Genomic DNA, 19,144 nt, shown 5'->3' with positions numbered 1-19,144 from the left:
AACATGGAGTCAAGATTCTCATCTCTTTTCTCATCCTGGGACCCCTCTGAGCACCCCCACAAAGACCAGAAGAGGAGAATCAATGGGACACCACTGGACCCCCAGGGTGAACAGCTTTCTACCTAATCTGTCTCTGTCACTCTCATTCTCTCACTCCCCACTTCTCCTTTTCCTATTTCTCTCTCTATCTCATATTTGCAGTAAATAAAATCCATACTATTGGCTTCAGCATGTGGCCTAGTTTGCATCTTAATTTAGGTGGAAGCCCCTCTCTAACTAATTGGATCACCCTTAATTGGACCATAAGACCCTCCCCAGCTCCTCTGGCCATCTCTGGACACCTTCAGCACCTCAACATCCTTTTTGTAGTGAAGGGCCCAGAGCTGGCTGCAGGATTTGAGATGTGGCTCAGGAGTGCCCAGCACAGAGCCACAGCATTTCTGGTGGAGCTGGAAACCCCTGAAGGCTTTGTGTGCCTGCTTCAGAAAGTGCAGCTGTACAATCACATCACTGGGCAGGCCAGGCTCTGCCCAGGGTGTCAATAACCACTCTCCTGGCCCCTGGGGAACCATGGAAACATCAGGGGAGAAAGCCAAGCAGCAGAGAGGAAGGTGCCTCAGGGGAGTGCACTAGCTGAGTTTGTGCCTCCTCAGTTCTTGCTGAACTTTGGCTGTATGGCCCCTGTTGCCATTTCCCTAAATTAGCTTTAAGCATGTTTGGAGGCACTTGCATTCCTGTCCTTTATGCTTTGATTCTCTGAGTCCAAAGTTACAAACTTTGCAATTCCCTTTAATTTTATGATGATACAACATGAGGGAAAGCTCAGGACATGTAACAACATCCCTGCTCACCTTTGTACACTGAGGTATTTCTAACATAGTTACTTTTCAATGTGAAACATTCTTCCAATTCACTGTAGAACAACCAGTCAAGCTACTTCTCTTCATTTCAACAATAATTTTAGCAAATGTCCCAGTTTTGGAAAAAAAATAAGGTTTCTACAGCTATGGAGTCATAAATTTCATCTGTTAGCAACAAAAAAAAATATTTTACAGATAGTTTGGGCATGACATAGCACACACTGGGCAGTCAACTTCTTTTTAAAACAAGGAACTGTTATACAATATTTACAGACATTTTAGCTGTAAGAGCTCATTCTATTACAAAAACCCAACAGCTGTGATGTCAACAAACATTGTAAGTGAAAATAAAGCACAGGGCACATCGTATAAAAGGTCCAAACATTGGTAACCACTTACATTCCCAGATGGAACTGTGCTGCAGGGGGCATTACTGGTTGATAAACCCTGATGGGGATGAAGGGTGAGTCTTGCAGCCTGACCTGTGCCATTGCCCAAATATATTCTAGCTGGGTTTCAAGAATTTTTCCTGCCTTATCCCAAAGCCAGAGATACTAAATATCTCACCATAGATGGCTTAAATACAATACAAGTAGTTACACTGCATGGGAAAATGCATGAACCTGGTAAAATAGAGAACTGCTCCCAAAAAGCAGTCACTGACCAAGAACATTAAGCAGAAATAAATCCCTTTTAGCAGGGTAAAAACCACAAACTATTCCAGATTCCATTTGAATGGGCACTCAGAACCCAGTCAGGCCGGTGAACACTAAATCATCATTTTTTTGTGTAGTTCAGCTCAGTACCCAGACTGCCGAGTCTTAGATTTTGTCTCTTAAAAGGGGAATCTCTAAAAGGGGAAGCTGAAAATTTCAGCTCAGTACCCAGACTCCTGAGGCTTAGATTTTGTCTCTTGAAAGGTGAATAACCAGTTTTAAATCACTAATTTTTTTTGTGTTGTTCAGCTCAGCACCCAGACTCCTGGGTCTTTGATTTGGTCTCTCAAAAGGGGAATCTCTAAAAGAAGAAGCTGAAAATTTCAGCTCAGTACCCAGACTCCTGAGGCTTAGATTTTGTCTCTCAAAAGAAGAATCACTGAAGTGCTCCAAGACCCACTCGTGAGAGGCTGCAGCAGCCCGTGCAGCTGCAGCACATCTGGGCTGCCCCCTGAGCTCCTGCTCTGCCACAGCTGACGCTGCACAGGTGAGCTGCATGGGGATGTCTGTCTGCCAGGACAGTGGCAGCAGTGCACAAGTCCCAGTCCCACAGATGCAGGAGGGCTCCGAGCTCAGCGGCGGCGGAAGGCGCGGGAGATCCTCCAGGCGTTGGGCTCCTCGTAGCGGTTGTAGAGGGGCTCCAGCCTCTGCTGCTTCTTCTGCTTGCTCAGCTTGGTTGGGTCAGAGACCTTGAAGAAAGCTGGGGCAAACTCCACCAGCCAGCGAGGATCGATGGTCGTCACCTCCCTCATGTACTCCTTGGTGGTCAACACCAGCTCGTGATACACCACCCTGGGAAAAGGGACAGCAGTTCTGCAAACTGGTTTTTGTAAACAAGGAGCAACAAGGCAAGGGCTGGAGGAGCTAAGCTTGCTCCTTTTAAGCTCCAGAAGAACAATCCAGAAGAGTTATCCCTCTGGATAAGGACTGAGCAAGCCCAGTGCTTGAGAATTGCTTTTGCTGAAGTCTCCCTTCCAAACTACCTCTGTTCCCTGGTTTAGGATCTGAAATTACAGCTGATAAATAATGTGAAATTACTTATTTCCCCTCCTACTTTACAGCTACTCTTCAGGACAGAATTGCTCCATCCCATTGAAAACAATGCTCTGTCCCTCTTCAACACTCACTGTTTTAAAACCCCTCCCACAATAAAGAAACACAATTACAACTTCAGGCCTGGTATTAGCTCCAAAAGTCAGACTCATCTCTGCACAGGGACTAAGCTCAGCAGCAGAAAGAGACAAAAGTAGACTTGAAACTCTTCTCTTTCATTGCTAAGGATTCAGCAGCCTCTGCTCAGATCTGTACTCCACTAGCAGCACACACCACAACTTTCTCTGTTACAAAGTCTGAGGAGAAACAGGCAATCCCATGCTATTGCCTTCCTTACCACTCAGGCTGCCTGTTGAAGAGAGCACTGGATGGGTGGATGTAGACAACCTGCTGGTCAATGAGTGTCCTGTACCCCTCCTGGGGATCCTTCTTGGCTGCATTCCTGAAGAAGCCACTGCAAATTGCCTTCTGGACCCGAACTGTGGCCTTTCCACAGGACACCACATCCAGCTTATGCCTGCCAGACAAGAGATAGAGAGAAAAAGATTAGAGCTCTCCAGATTTGGATGCAGCTACCAAGATGACTTTAGCAAATTTTCTTGAGCTATTACAATGTAAGAACAGCAAGACACAGTGTAAGAGCTCAAGTGAGGGATGCAGGACTCCAGGCAACCCTCCAAAATGCAGTTTATTCCATCCAAGGTGTTGCAGCAGTCCAGGGTGGTGGGTGACAGAGCTGTGCCCACAGCTGTCAGCTCCAGCTGCAGGCAGGCCTGCAGACCCTGAGTTTAGGTTACAATGCATTATACACTTTATTTTGCTGAGCATCTTCATACAGCAGAACCAATCTATACCTTAACTTTTATCTATAGCCTATCATAACTATTGTAATTACCACATGCATGTCACTGTTCTCCAATCACTCACAGTCAGTACATTACAGTTTAAGGTAGAAGTTGTTTTTCAGTTTTCTTGCAGTAGAAAATTCTGAGACCTTTTTTCTCCTTGCCACATTGTCAGGCTTGTTTGCCTGTGCTCTCTTCCTGCTTGGTAAAAACATCTTCTTGTTTGGGGTGGGTTTATCCTTTGCTCTAAGCCATAAAACCCCTTCTAACTCACACACCCTTTGCCTCCTTGGTTATCCAGTCAGACTGGCTCAGCAATTCTTTTCTTCTCTATCAAAACTTGCTTCCATCTTTATTCTTTCATCAAACTCTACATTCCAAAATCTTTCTGCTAAGCACACACATCTGTGAGACTTTCCTGTCAACCTTTCCTCCTTCCCCACACCACAGAGTCAGCACTTGTCCTCCCTGATGTGCTCACCTGTCCATGATGCCCAACATCTGCTTGCGAATGTCCTGGGCCCGGCGTAAGGAGCGGGCCTGGATGAAATTTTCATAGCACCAGGGGTTTGAAAACTTATTGTTCTTCCAGGAATTGTACACAGCCAGCAGAGTGAGGTGGTCACCTTCTGTTTGATGGAACTTGGCTTTCTTTTGATCAGCAAGTGCTTGTTTATCCTAACACATAAAACATCCATCAGTCAGATATCTATATCACAGAGAAAATCCCTGGGCAATAAGGATGACACAGGCTCCTTGTCATTCATATCATGGCATTTTAAACCTATCATGATAATGATACAGATTAATGTGGTATTTTTGGGGTCCTCTGTGGCAGGAAAAATGAATTTGACTTCATATTTTTAGAATATTCTATTCTATTCTATTCTGCTATACTAAAACTATACTAAAGAACAGAGAAAGGATACAGACAAAAAGTTTAACAAGTTTAATTAAAAACTCTTGACTCTCCACAGTCCTGACATAGCTAGACCATGATTGGTCATTAAGTAAAAACAATTCACATGTTAGATAAACAATTTCTAAGCTACATTCCAAAGCAAGAAAACTAGAAGAAACAAATATCTTTTTTTTCTTTTTCTCTGAAGCTTCTTAGCTTCCCAGGAAAAAAAAATCCTGGCCAAGGGATTTTTCAGAAAATATAATAGTAACAGATTAAGACAATACAGAATGTTTTTTTAATTTCACTCCCTATTTTTGAAAGAACACATCAAAGTAAATGGCTCAGTTATACTGCAGGAAGCATATGCACACACTGCACTAACTGGTTTTCTTACTGCTCTACAAATTACTTCAGTTATACATCAAGAAATGGGCTGAAGCAGCAGGTTTGAGCCTGGGTGATCCCCACACCTCTCCCATCTGCACATAAAACATTAACCAAATACTGCAATTACACAGACTAAAACTGAAGTTAGCTGAAGAAGGAATGGATCCAAGACAAACCTGATCCACCACAGCAGAGCCTGTTACCTACTGAGCTCAAAGAAAGCAGCACAGGGTAGAGGTGCCATGAAGAAATACTTTGTGTGTCTGAAAATGCAAAGGCAATCTGAACTCCAGAGCTGGCACTGACTTGGTTTAGGCTGTATGTGTTTGTTGGGAAATGCAAGAGCAATTCTGAGACTTTCACTTCCCTTCTGCAAAGAAACTCCCAACAGCACAGCTACAGGCCCTTACAGAAAAGGAAATTATAAGTTTCTTTTGGGAAATATGCTCACTCTTAACCCCTGCAGCACTCACACAAACCCAGCCAGACTGTAACACTGCTGCCTGTGGCTCAGCTCCTCACCTTTGGCCTGTAGAACACATTCTGCACAGACAGCATGGACACAATTGTCAGCATCTCCTCACTGCATCCCAGATGCACAGACATGATCAACATCTTACACAGCATGGGCTCCAGGGGGAATTCTGCCATCTGCAACACACATGTTCCAAGGCATTCAGGGAGAAATCTTCAGTCTTCTCAATACAAAACTAAGCAATGCCTTTTCTCACATATTTACTGTGCAAAGAGGTGTGCTTGACCCAGAATGACTTCACTCAACACAGAGCAAATTATTTGTCTGTATTCTCTATCACAAGAATATCCCAATGCTTACAGGAAATTTTTAGCCATTAATAAATGTAACTTTATGAATAAGGAGAAACACTAGTTGCTCCTTAAGAAGCAGAAGGCACCTTTAAGAAGCAGAAGGCACCTTCAAGAAGCAGAAGGCACCTTTAAGAAGCAGAAGGCACCTTTAAAAGGTATCTTTTTAAGGTACTTTAAAAAGAATAAGGTACAGCAGAGCTGTGGTAAATGAAAAGCTACCAAGACCCCCAAAAGAGTGACAATAAAGCAAACCAACCATGCTAAGAGGGATTTTATTTTGCCTACCCTACGCCCAAGTCGAGTGAGCAGCCCCTCATCATCCAGAGCTCCCAGGGTGTAGAGCTGCTCCATGGCAGTAATGAGAGTTTCCATGGGGGGAGCATCCATGAAGTCAAAGGACAGCAAATCATTGATGCCCATAGCCTGGGAGGGATTGGAGAAAAGCTAAGTTAAAACACTCAGAAGGAAAGCAACAAACTCCAGCCAGAGATGTAACACCAAACAGTGAGGCACTACAAAACTTCAGGCTACTCCAGCCTCATGTCCTTACCCTGACTGCAGGTATGAACACACAGCTGCCTTCCTGCACTTGAAATAAGGAGCACTGGCCATGGCACTCCTGCACTACTCAGCTTTCTGCTCTGTTCTTTAGGTACTGCTCCACACATCCCTCAAACAAGATGATTCAGCTGAGGAGAAATCAGCTGAATGCTGCTTTTGGGACTTGTGTCTTGTAAAGCAGTGTGGCCTGACAGCCCCACAGGACTTTAATGTGCTCCCAGAAAGGGGAATGGCAGCAGCTTTCCCAGCTGTGACTGGGTTAATGCAGGTCACAGACTTCCAGAGGGATGGTACACACTTAGATATGCCCAGGTCTGCAGCTCTAAACTCACTCTAAAACAATTGATCTCATCTGTTAACAATGTAAATGTCCCCTACACAGGAAATGCTACTGCTGGAGATTTCTGTTTCTCCTGCCTCCTGCAACCAACTGTTCAGTGCAGCTAAACTCATCATTTAGCTGGCTGTCCAACAGAACAGCCCTCAGTAAAAAACACAGAAGCAAGCCTAGTGCCTGAGAATTGCTTTTGTTGAAGTCTCCCTTCCAAACTACCTCTGCTCACTAGAAGGATCTGAAATTACTTCCTGAGACTCATTTATTGACACACTGAGCATGCTGGCTAGCTACAAGCTGGTGAAACACCCACCTTCAGGGAGAGCACTGTACTGGCCAGATTTGTCCTCTGGATTTCAGGCACGTTGGTGGTTAGCATCTCATCTCTGTAGGCACGTTCTGTGTACAGCCTGTAGCATTTTCCTGGGCCTGTTCTGCCAGCCCTGCCTGCACGCTGCTTGGCCTGAGCCTAAAGAGAACAAGGTACAAAAAACCAGGTGAAAAAAGTGAAATACAATGGTTTTTCACAATTTCACTTGTATGGATAGAAAGGCTTTCAATACAACACAGGGTAGTATGTATGCTGTAGGCACAGACTCTAGGAGCTATCAGAAATCATTGTCTCATTTTGCTCACCTGTGCTTGAAAACAAGTTAAGTAAAACCAGGTGAAAACAAGTGAAATAAAATGGTTATTCACAATTTTACTTGTATGGCTAGAGAGGCTTTGAATTCAACTTGAAGTATGTATTCTGTAGGCACAGACTCAAGGGGCTATCAGAAATGTGGGTTTATCATTGTCTCAGTTTGCTCACCTGTGCTTGAAAACAAGTGAAATAAAACCAGGTGAAAACAAGTGAAATAAAATGGTTATTCACAATTTTACTTGTATGGACAAAAAAGCTTTCAATGCAACATGAAGTATGTATTCTGTAGGCACAGACTCTAGGAGCTATCAGAAATCATTGTCTCAGTTTGCTCACTTGAGCTTGAAAACAAGTGAAATAAAACCAGGTGAAAACAAGTAAAATAAAATGGTTGTTCACAATTTTAGTTGACTTTCAATACTACACAGGGCAGTATGTATTCTGTAGGCACAGACTCAAGGAGCTATCAGAAATGTGGGTTTATCTTTGCCTCATTTTGCTCACTTGTGCTTGGATGCCACACTGGCAAAGACACACCACACCCATGGGTAGAGCCAAACACAGAACATCTACCTGGGAAATTGGTGTCACCACCAGCTGGTCAATTCCAGTCTTGGAGTTATAAACTTTCTGCTTCACAAAGCCAGGATCAACCACATAATATATTCCATCAATGGTCAAAGATGTCTCTGCAATGTTGGTGGCAATGACAACCTGCAAGTCACAGTTTGAGTCAGCACCAGCTCTGTGTCAGGCTGCCAAGCCCACCCCACCACCCAGCTTCATCCTCTGGTGTAATATGAGCAGTTTGTTACAAATGCAACACTGTCAGTGTTGAAAGGAGAAATGTGCTCAAAGGGCACAGGAGGAGATGTTATCTACAAAGTGCCACTGACATATTTCATGAAAAATCCTTCTGCCAGGATCTTTTCTCCTGAGAAGCTTCAGCTTCTCCATGTTTTGCTGCTTTGGAATGTGATTTGGAGAATTGTTTACCCAGCATGTGAAATTGTTTTTACTTGATGACCAATGACAGCACCTGTGTCGAGGCTGTCAGCAGTCACAAGATTTTATAATTCATTCCTTTCTTTTCCTTGCTAGCCTCCTGACGTCTCCTTTCTCTATTCTTTAATATAGTTCTAATACATCATTTTCTTTTAATATAATATCATGTCATAAAATAATAAATCAGCCTTCTGAAACATGGAGTCAAGATTCTCATCTCTCCCCTCGTCCTGAGGACCCTCAAACACCACATTTGGTGACACCCCCACAACAAAGATGGACAGGTTTTAAGTATCTACCTTTGTTTAAAGTTTGGGCAAAAAGGAAAAAGAGCATGAAAAAATCCATAATTCAAAGCAGGAGAAAGCTTGTAAGCAGACTGCACTGACTTCAGGGAGATTTTTTACCTATCACTCAGACACAGCCTGTGTTCAGAGAAAAATCTTCCTGAGAATGTATCTCTAGATATTCACTAGCTGCTTTGCAGGAAATTTACCTCCATACAAGAACTGCATTTAGACATTAGAATTTTAGATTAACTGAAGTTAGTATCCTTTAAGACAGCATTAAATAACACACCAAGAACATTCCACAGAGAGGTTTGCCACAACAGATGTTTTCACATGTGTTGAAAGGCTTAGATAACTTGAGATGTATACAACCAAAAATATGCTCCAAGCTGTAAATCATCTTTTCCCAAAAGTTTATCCTTTAAGCATTGTAATACACCCCACCATTAAATATATCAGCAGAAGATGAAAGGGCACAAAGATGAAATTACCTTTCTGCTCCCTGGTGGGGCTGGGTCAAAGATCCTGGTCTGCATTTCACTGGGCAATGCTGAATACACTGGTAGGATAATTAACTCTGGAACATCAGGTCCTAGAGATTTCATCCTCTCATAGAGGATCTCACAGGCAGTGTCAATCTCTTCCTGGCCAGTTAGAAAGACCAAAATGTCACCTACACAGGAAGTAAATTAAAACAACCACAGAATCAATTCTGTTCATTACAACTCCTGCATTACCATATTTTCATTCCTCATGTTTTCCATTGATGAGGATCCCCAAACTTTTGCTAGCAACTCTTATCCAAAGGCAAGAGACTTCAGTCTTTCACCCAACTTTTTCAGCATTTTAGTTACTGTATTTGCAAAAAAGAAAGAATAGTTCTGACAGCATTTTGCACACCTTACTAATATAACCCATGTCTTACACAAAGACCTTGTTCAGAAGTCTTTAAATCACCAAAAACCCAAACCCATTCTCTACTCACCTGGTGGCTCTGTTAAATGGATCTGCATTACTGTAATCAGACTGGCATCCAAATAATCTGTCTCTGGCTCTTTTGTGTACAGAATTTCTACTGGGTATGTTCTGCCAGGAATTGTGAAGATTGGTGCTTCATAGAAATACTGAGAGAATTTCACAGCATCCAGAGTTGCTGATGTCACTATCAGCTTCATGTCCTGCCGTTTCTGCACTGTCTGCAGGAGGACAAAGGTCTCAAGTCATTTATTGCTTTTGGAACTATCAAAATATGGCACTTGACTGAAATCAGACAAATACAACCAGTAATAAAAGGTGTTTTAACATCTGAGCAGAGGGGTAGCTTATCCCAGTATTCAGAATTTCAGAAAATTGACCACTGAGGTCCCATTTGAAGCCTCCCTCAGCAACATTATCACAAGAAAGCTTTTGGCACAGCAGGATGAGCAAAGCAAGAACACTCTCCTGTTCATCCACCATTATGAACATCCAGGATGGCAAATTCTCATTGTTCCTGCTGCATTTTTCTTGCTCTGCCTTCACACAGAGACTCATTTCACCAAGATTCAGATCATAAACCCTTAAGAGCATTTGCTCTTGAAGCACATGTATGAACCTAACTTGTGTGACTTCACCTCTGCTCTCCTGTCACTGTCCTATTTTCTGGAAAAATCCCTTTTCCCAGGATTTTCTCTTGGGAAGCTGAAAAGCCTCAGCTTCTCCTGTGTTTTAGAATGTGGCTGGAGATTGTTTATGCAGCATGGGAATTGTTTTAACTTAATGGCCAATCAGGGTCAAGCTGTGTCAATGCTCTGAGGAGTCAGTCAGGAGTTTTCATTATCATTCTTTGTGGCCTCCTGTCTGTATCCTTTCTCTATTCTTAAGTATAGTTTAGTGTAGCATTCTATGATATAAAAGAAAATAGAATAGAATAGAATAGAATAGAATAGAATAGAATAGAATAGAATAGAATAGAATAGAATAGATAGAATAGACTAGAATAGAATAGAATAGAATAGAATAGAATAGAATAGAATAGAATAGAATAGAATAGAATAGAATAGAATAGAATATTAGCCTTCTAAGAACATGGGGATCCTTCATCCTGGGGACCCTGAAAATACCACACTTTCCTCCCCACACTGAAAGCAGTAAAAATCCAGGCTCCATTACCTTCTTCAGGAGGCCAAAGAGCACATCTGTATGGATGGTCCTCTCATGGGCCTCATCCAGCATGATGATGGCATACTGGGTGAGATCTGGGTCTATCAGGCACTCTCTCAGTAACATGCCATCTGTCATGTATTTGATGACAGTCTCAGGGCTGGTGCAGTCCTCAAACCTAATGGTGTAGCCAACCTGGAGGGAAGAGTTGCACAGAAATAGAAGTTACACAATGATCAGCCTCATTAACCCCCAGTTTGATTATTCCACAAACTCACTCTGCAGCCTACAAGGGAGCAGACAAATGGACACACAAGATAACTAGCTCCAACACTGATTTTTCCTACTTTTCATGCTTATTTTGGCATGTTCTTCAACATGGAAATTCACCTCTTGTCCCAAGCAGCAACCAAATTCCTCTGACACCCTCTTTGCAACAGACATTGCAGCCACCCTGCGAGGCTGAGTACATCCAATCTTCCCTCTTGAGGTATATCCTGCCTCAGCCAGGTACTGGGTAATCTGGGTTGTTTTCCCAGATCCTGTCTCTCCAATAACAATCAGAATCTGGTTGTCATGCACAGCCTAGAAGAGATCAGAAGACACACACTTGTTAACAGTTTTTAAAAAATCAAAACAAACCAAACCAAATCAGCATGGGCTATCTGGGACTAGATTGAGCAGCTCTTGCTTTTGCTTCAATGGACCCAGAACAAAAATCATGTAGGTATTCCTACTGATCAAGTCAGTGACCTGTTTAAGAGCTCAGCTGACTTACATGATCTTAGTATCAATTTTGACTTACATTAATAAATATCTGGAACCTCATTAAATATACAGATATATATAATACTTTAAAATACATATTGTGAGCTAAAGTTCTGCACTTAAAATGATCAGCTGGCTATTCACCTAGCAAAAAGCTAAACCAAGAGTATTTATTTTAAATTACTGCTTGCTCAAACCAGAATGCCTTTTCATGAGTCTTACTTGTATCAGCTGCTCCTTCAGTCTGAAGATTGGGAGGCTCTCTCTCTGTTCAATGATGGAGAGCTGGGTCTTCTTACCATAAGAAGCTTTGTTGCCACCAAATGCATGTTTCTTCCACTCTGGGATATCATTTGGCATCATCCCAATACCTCGCATGTTGGCAGCTATTTGTCTTCCATCCACTAGAAAAGAAACAATTTCATCATTTACACCTCCAGATTCACACAGCCTGATGATCCTGCTCCAACTGCTCTATCATCCAGGCCTTCTACTCTGTGTTTTTAAGTTTCTGAGTGGACACCCCACTATTACAGGAGAGACCTGTCCACTTCCCCTGACAATCCCATTTCCATTTCAGTGGAAAAGCATTTCTTCTTTGTCTCACTTTTAAAGTGTGGCAGACAAACACAGCATCAAGACATTTCTCCTGGGTTGCTGGAGTAGCACAAAAAAGGCACAGTTCACCTGTGCTCAGACATACCATCAGGGAGAGGATCCACCCAGTGTGTGTTGAGGCCCATGGGGATGGAATCCATCTCTGCTTCTCTCTGGGCTTGTTTAAGCTCTCGCCTCTCCTTAGCTAAAGCACTTTGCATCATGGCAGCCTGGGACAGGGAACCATCTGGATTCTGGAGAGCAAGAAAAGACCTCAAGCACTACCATTCCTTCACCTTCAATAGATCTTTTATTTAGAAACATCTTCTAAAGATGCTTTAAAAATGTTAAATTTTATTAGATTTCCAGGGTATTTCCATCAGGCTGGCCTCATGAACTTTCATAATCATAACTAATATGGAGCATGCTTACACTGCCCAGTCAGAAGGATTACAGGCACAACCAATGAAAAGTATTTCTTTACTTCCTTCTACTTTCAAAAGATAGGAAAAGCAGAACAGAGAAATTTTGTTCTAACACACCCATGTAAAATGGCATTTCAGCTCCATTATTCCACTTCACAGTCACCAGCTAAATCAGAACCCAGCTTTATTTGGAGGAGTTCAGTGGTTATGTTTTTCAGGGCTCCAAGTAATGAGCAGGTGAGAAACTGGTTCTTAAATTCCCAAATATTTATATAATTTATCCAAGTACATTGGTTTTAGCCTTGGAAATCTCTTACCTTTACTATTTTAATGGGACTCATATCCATGCTCTGTTTAGTGTGACCTCGAAGAAATGGTGGCTCTTCTTCAACCAGCTCAATCTCAAGATCCTCATCTAAAATTCACAAGTGACAACTGTTACAGAAAAATTAAATCTTTTGGGTGCATAAAAGTGCCTCTTAAAGTAATGCTTCCTATGTATTCTTAAAGATATTCTTAAAACTCCTTATAATATTGAAGAACGCCTTAGAACATTAAAGATTAAATATTAAAGACTCCTTAGAATATTAAAGATATTCTTAAAACTCCTTAGGAGTTTTAAAAGTGAAAACACTGCAAATAAAAATGGGCAGACTGGGCACATCCAAATGCCACTAATAATACAGCCAGAGGGACTCTAGTTCCAAATATAAAGATGACAGCAAGTGGTGTGTTGCTTTATAGTTACTTCTATCATCAATATATTTTTGAATCAAAATACATGCGGAAAGACAAGGAATTTACAACAATAAGGCTGCTGGGAAATACTACCTTCTTCATCATCAACTTTAGGAAGAATCCCAGTCTCCTCATCAAAGTCAGGAAACTCTTCCTTGGAAAGCACATTAGCTGCAATCATCTGGGAACCGAATGAACACACCATGAATATGACCCCGTGAATGAACACAACTCATGCCTGAGTCAGTTCTAAAACAGGAACAAAGGAATGGTCCTGCATCCTGTATGCTCACCCAGCCTCTGACCAAGCAGTCCTTCTGTTACTCCAAGCCCCAACTAAACAATCCCAGAGCAGAAGCCAGCAATTCCGAGTTAACGAGCAAGTTACACAATGAATTAATCCAGGAGCTGTATTCTAGCTCATTAAACTCCCTGACAACTTCAGCACCTTTATCCCCTTCCCCTGAATGCAGCACAGACCTGTTTTATCTCCCACTTCTCCGGGTCAGAAATGCGGGTGAGGCGTTTCCGCTCCAGGCTGTCGTCCTCCACCTCGGGGGCGCTCACCAGGGACAGGTGACTGGGTCTGTCTGGGTTCCTCATGGAGCTTTCCTCGTTGGGTTCTCCAACCAGGTTCCTCCTACGGTTTGGGTTCAGGTCTTCCCCAGTGTCTTGATCAACATCCTGCATCAGATAGATTGGTAATCAATCAGCTCTTGGTAATCAATCAGCTCCACACTTCTCCTCATCTATTAACTCTGCCAGTAACAGCCCATCCACAAAAACTGCTGTTTTGTTTTTTTCAGCTGGTACTGGCAGGTAAGAACATCCTCAGGCATGGAACACTCTCTGTCTTGGCAATAGTGGTGATTAAGTTTAAAATTAAAAGCTTCTCTCCTACCGAAAGAGGAAGACAAACAGCAACACCCTGAGGTTTGCATTGCCTCTTTGATATCATGTCAAGCCAAGAAATTGTTAGCAACACTACATCAAAACTAGAGAAAACGTGTAAAAAGTAATAGGTCACTTAAATACAGAATGGTAACTTAAGTTTTTAACTCCCAATTGAATGGTTATATATTAGTTTCCATCAAAAAGAGTGAAAAACAGCAACAAGTGGCATCATTTTAAGAATTTTAGCACATCTGTACCTTCATGCTCAGGCTGGTTTTGGACCCAGTAAAAGATAACACTTTGACTTTCACTCTTTGTCCTTTGCTCACAACATCAGCAACATTGGCAACCCGTCCTTCTCTTCGCAGCTCTGAGATGTGGACCAAGCCCTCCCAACGTTTCCTGGGAGTGAAAGAGAGGGGCATGAGAGGGGCACATTATTACTCTGACAGCCCTCCAGATCACTCAGAATCTATATTAAAATATGTTGCTGTCAACAGATTGTGTATGTCCACAAACTGGTTTTGTCATGAGAATTTTATAATTCTCTGCTGTCAAATCTATTTTGTTGCAACATCCCTTCAAAGTTCAGAATAGCTGCTGGGAGTTTACTCACATCTTTGAGGTACCAGCAGAAAAGAACTGAGCTGAAACAGTACCAGATCACTGTCACTGTCATATTTTCTGAAAAATCCCTTCACCAGGATTTCTTCTCCTGGGAAGCTGAGAAGCCTCAGAGAAAAATGAAAACAATAATTATCTGATTCACTTCTCCTGTGTTTTGCTGCTTTGGAATGTGGTTTGGACATTGTTTACCAACTGGTCATTGGTTTATTGGTTTCATGGGAATTGTTTTGACTTAATGAACAATCACAGCCCAGCTGCCTAGAGGCTCTGGAAAGAGTCACAAGTTTTCATTATTATCTCTTTAACATTCTGTAAGTATCCTCTCTCTATTCTTTAGTACAGTTTTAGTATAGCATTCCTTAATATAATATAGATCTTAAAATAATAAAATAGCCTTCTAAGAACATGAAGTCAGGTTCTCAATTCCTCCTCCATCTGGGGAACCCAGAAAATACCACAGATCTCCAGGAAACATCAAAGGGTACCTCAGTCCTTCCAGCTGCACAAAGCACCCAAACTGCATTATGCTGGTGACTTTGCCATTGTAGATGTCCCCAATGGAAGGCTCCTCAGCTGGTGGTCGGTCTATGTGCTTGTCTCTCCACCTCTCATGGCTCTTCTCAAGGTATTTCTCCCGATCCTTGCGCTCCTTACTGGGGCTCCAGCTCCTGCTCCTTGACCTGTATCTGGATTTTCCCCTGTTCCTGTCCCAAGTCCTGGAACGAGACCTGGAGCGAGATCTGTGCCTCCGTTTCCTGTCCCTGCTACGGCTTCGGCTCCTCTTCCTTTTCTTCACCCTAACAAACCAAAATTCCATCTCTGCAGGGCATTTCCACCTCAGGCAACGAGAGCAGCCAAAATTCCATCTCTGCAGGGCATTTCCACCTCAGGCAACGAGAGCAGCCAAGGCCTTTCCCAGCCCAGACACAGCAGGCACCTACCTATGGTCGCTGCCCCTCTGCTTGCTCTGCTTGTCTGCACTGGGCATCAGAGCTTCGAGCTCCTTCAGGGCATCAGCTGCCACCTTCACATCATCTTCATCCAGCATGTTCTGCAAGGACAGAAAACTGATGCCTCTTTCTGCAAAAGGGCTGATAAAAAGCTTGTCACAAAGAATTAATCTACAGAATTATCACCATGCTATTTAGATATGTATGTGTAGATATGTATAGATATGTGTATCTACTTAGAAAGAATCAGGCTCAATATGTGATAAAGAAAAAAAGCACTCTCCCTAATGGGCTACAATATTGAGACAATTCTGCTTTTATACAATAGAAAGTTCCATCTCAGTGCCCCAAATTGTTACAGAAATACAAAATGCAAGGCCCTCATAGCATCTGAATATGCAACACATTTAATTAGTTTGTAACACATCGTTACTTTCAATATGACATAAGGAAGAAGGCGAGGCTACAAATTTAATGTCACAAGAGTCTCAACTTCCACATATCCTGCAAAATAGTATCAACATGGCAATTGCTAACAGCTGTTCTTTGCAACAATGTGCAGTAACACCAGCCTTCTACCTCTTCCACACTTCATTTCTCAAAGATCATTTATCCATGCATTAGACAGAGAAAAAAGGCTGAAACTAAATGGGGAAAAAAAAAAAAAAGTTTTCACACAGTAACAAAAGAAAGCTGAAATGACAACCTTACCCTGATGTTGGGATTGTCTGGCCTGCAAAGGGCTGGATACAATTCCCTCAACTTTTCTTTCTCTGATTTGGGTTTGACAACTGCCTCTGATTTTGAGAGAAAAATAAAGAAAGAAAAAAAAAAAGCACAATGAAACACAAAATTTTTAAGTGCCACAACAATTCACTCTTGATTTTTCTATGATTGAATATAAAATTTAATTTCCATCTGAATGCAAAGGCTGATACAGCTTTTACAGAGATTCAATACAAGGAACAATGTGTTGCCTCCCTTCAAAGAAAATTATGATTATTAGTGAATATTTGAGAGACAGAACACTCTGAGCAGCACACTCAGAACAACAACAGCAGGATGCAGGGTGCAACAGGATTTGCTTTAGAAAACTAAAGCAGAAAACAGAAACTCACCTTTGCTCGTGGATGGTTTTGGTGGAGGCCGCATTGTCTGGATGAGACGCAGCAGGTTACTGATGAGGGAATCCTGAAAGAAAATCAGTAAGAACTTCAGGGAATGACTGCAACACTTTCATTGTTAGGAGGCACAAGTGAGGGTTTATTAGCAGAACAAAAAAATGCTCAATTCTGAAGATGCAGGCTGATTTTTAGAAACTATCACTGGGCTTTGTCTATGCCCTAAAAAGAACTCAAAAATAATTATGATAAAATTATCAAAGTGACTTTTCTGTTAATCATTTTAATCACTTATGTAATCCAACTACAGCTATTCCTGAGAATCAATAAACACAGTATGTAAGCATCATAAGAACACTTATGGCAACATCTGCCTCCGTGAAAAGTTATTTTTTCCATATTTTAAATGCTCAACACAACACTAAGCAGGAAGATGCTTTTCAAAGACTACAAAAGCTTTAAAAAATATGAGGGAGAGGAAGGCAGGGGAGACAGGAATGTCAGAAGCTAATTAGTATGTAGTTTTCTAACTGAAGAAAATCAATAATAACTCTTCACAGATCTCTCTTTAAAACAGAAAGCTCTAGCACAACAGGAATAATACAGAAATAACGTTCAGGTGTCACTTACAGTGAACTCAGCACCATTCTTCAGAAGAATTGCTTTAAACGTGTCAAACGTGGTATTTTTCTCGGCAAGGCTTATCACAAACTCGGCTGCGAGGGAAAAACATAAAGTAAACTGAAATAATAAAGTTCAAAGCGGGTAAGGGGTGCACGTTGGACAGGAGCCGCTCAGCCGGGCCCCTGCGGCTGCCGCGGGCCCGGGGAGCTTCTCCTCATCTCCCCCCGCACTGAAGCGTCCCCTCAGGCTCACAAATTGGGGTTTTTTGAAGAAAAATAATGGGTTTTAATGTCTGTATTCGAAAAGCACCTTCACAAAACGCATCCGGCCGCACGGAAAGGGACGACTACGGCCCTCAGCCAGCTGGCCTCTGTCCGGGAACGCGATGGCACCGGAGCGCCCGGAGGTGCCCGAAGGCCGCGCCCGCCCCGCTTACCCAGGTCCTTGTCGTTGATGCCCAGGTGGTTGTCGAGCTCGGTGCACACCTTGGACACCAGCGACAGGTACTCGAGCTTAGCGAGCTCCTCCGCCGCCGCCAGCTCCGCCATGGCCGCCACGGCCGCGTCCGGGGCGCGCCGGAAACGGCGCCGTGACGGGAGAGGGGAGGGGCAGGAACAGAGGGGCGGGGCTGGGGCACCGCGGGGCGGGGCCCGGAGTGGAGGGGCGGGGCTGGGGCACAGCGGGGCGGGGCCCGGAGTGGAGGGGCGGGGCTGGGGCACAGCGGGGCGGGGCCCGGAGTGGAGGGGCGGGCTGGGGCACAGCGGGGCGGGGCCCGGAGTGGAGGGCGGGGCTGGGGCACAGCGGGCGGGGCCCGGAGTGGAGGGGCGGGGCTCGGGCACAGCGGGGCGGGCCCGGAGTGGAGGGGCGGGGCTCGGGCACAGCGGGGCGGGGCCCGGAGTGGAGGGGCGGGGCTGGGGCACAGCGGGGCGGGGCCCGGAGTGGAGGGGCGGGGCTGGGGCACAGCGAGGCGGGGCCCGGAGTGGAGGGGCGGGGCTGGGGCACAGCGAGGCGGGGCCCGGAGTGGAGGGGCGGGGCTGGGGCACAGCGGGGCGGGGCTGGAGTGGAGGGGTGGGACTGGGCACAGCGGGGCGGGGCCCGGAGTGGAGGGGCGGGGCTGGGGCACAGCGGGGCGGGGCTGGAGTGGAGGGGCGGGGCTGGGGCACAGCGGGGCGGGGCCCGGAGTGGAGGGGCGGGGCTCGGGCACAGCGGGGCGGGGCTGGAGTGGAGGGGCGGGGCTGGGGCACAGCGGGGCGGGGCCCGGAGTGGAGGGGCGGGGCTGGGGCACAGCGAGGCGGGGCCCGGAGTGGAGGGGCGGGCCCGGGACGAGACCGGGACACAGAGGGGCGGGACCGGGGACAGAGGGGGGAAGGGGGGGGACACGAAACAGGGCGGGTCAGAAGAAAGGGGTGGGGCCCGGGACGAGACAGGGCGGGACCGAGGCACAGGGGCGGGGCGGGGCCCGGAAGGGGACCGGGAACGGCCCCGAACGACACCGGGCAGGACCGGGGACAGCGGGGCGGGACCGAGACGAGAGCGGGCCCGGCCGGGGCAGCGGGCAGCAGGAGGGGATTGCTGGGCACCGAGCCTTTCCCAAGGCTATTGCCGTGACATTACGAAGAGAAAAGAAGTGTAAGCAAAAAGCTCTGGCCCTTGCTTGGCTTAGAGAGCGGCGTGGCTCCTTTCACCCAGTGAAAGTTTTGTGTCGTCTTTATGACAAATGGGCAGTGTGTGTGTGTAGGAAAGACATTTTTGTGCTGTTCTTGTGAGCCAGCGACGGCTTCCTAAAGATCAGGAAAGCCCCGTGTCTCTCTCAAGAAAGGTACCAAGGC

General features: G+C 44.7%; 1 protein-coding gene across 1 annotated transcript; it reads right to left on the bottom strand.

Annotated features, from left to right (window-relative positions):
* Window positions 1–768: 768 nt before the first annotated feature.
* Window positions 769–17,913, bottom strand: DHX8 (DEAH-box helicase 8). Its single transcript, XM_009096491.4, has 23 exons — window positions 17,752–17,913; window positions 17,322–17,407; window positions 16,689–16,761; window positions 16,282–16,367; window positions 15,562–15,671; window positions 15,106–15,417; window positions 14,251–14,395; window positions 13,580–13,783; window positions 13,193–13,280; window positions 12,679–12,776; window positions 12,043–12,190; window positions 11,562–11,743; window positions 10,962–11,156; window positions 10,581–10,766; window positions 9,415–9,625; window positions 8,921–9,102; window positions 7,708–7,848; window positions 6,802–6,957; window positions 5,879–6,016; window positions 5,288–5,416; window positions 3,956–4,152; window positions 2,967–3,146; window positions 769–2,368 (listed from the first exon to the last, which is right to left on the bottom strand). Exons 1-23 carry the CDS (start codon window positions 17,861–17,863, stop codon window positions 2,149–2,151), a joined length of 3,579 nt encoding a protein of 1,192 aa, XP_009094739.2. The 5' UTR covers window positions 17,864–17,913; the 3' UTR covers window positions 769–2,148.
* Between the last annotated feature and the right edge of the window lie 1,231 nt (window positions 17,914–19,144).

Source organism: Serinus canaria, chromosome 27 (genome assembly GCF_022539315.1).
Source record: "Serinus canaria isolate serCan28SL12 chromosome 27, serCan2020, whole genome shotgun sequence".
In the NCBI taxonomy this organism is placed as follows: Eukaryota; Metazoa; Chordata; class Aves; order Passeriformes; family Fringillidae; genus Serinus; species Serinus canaria.
This window is presented reverse-complemented; position numbering and strand designations above follow the sequence as displayed.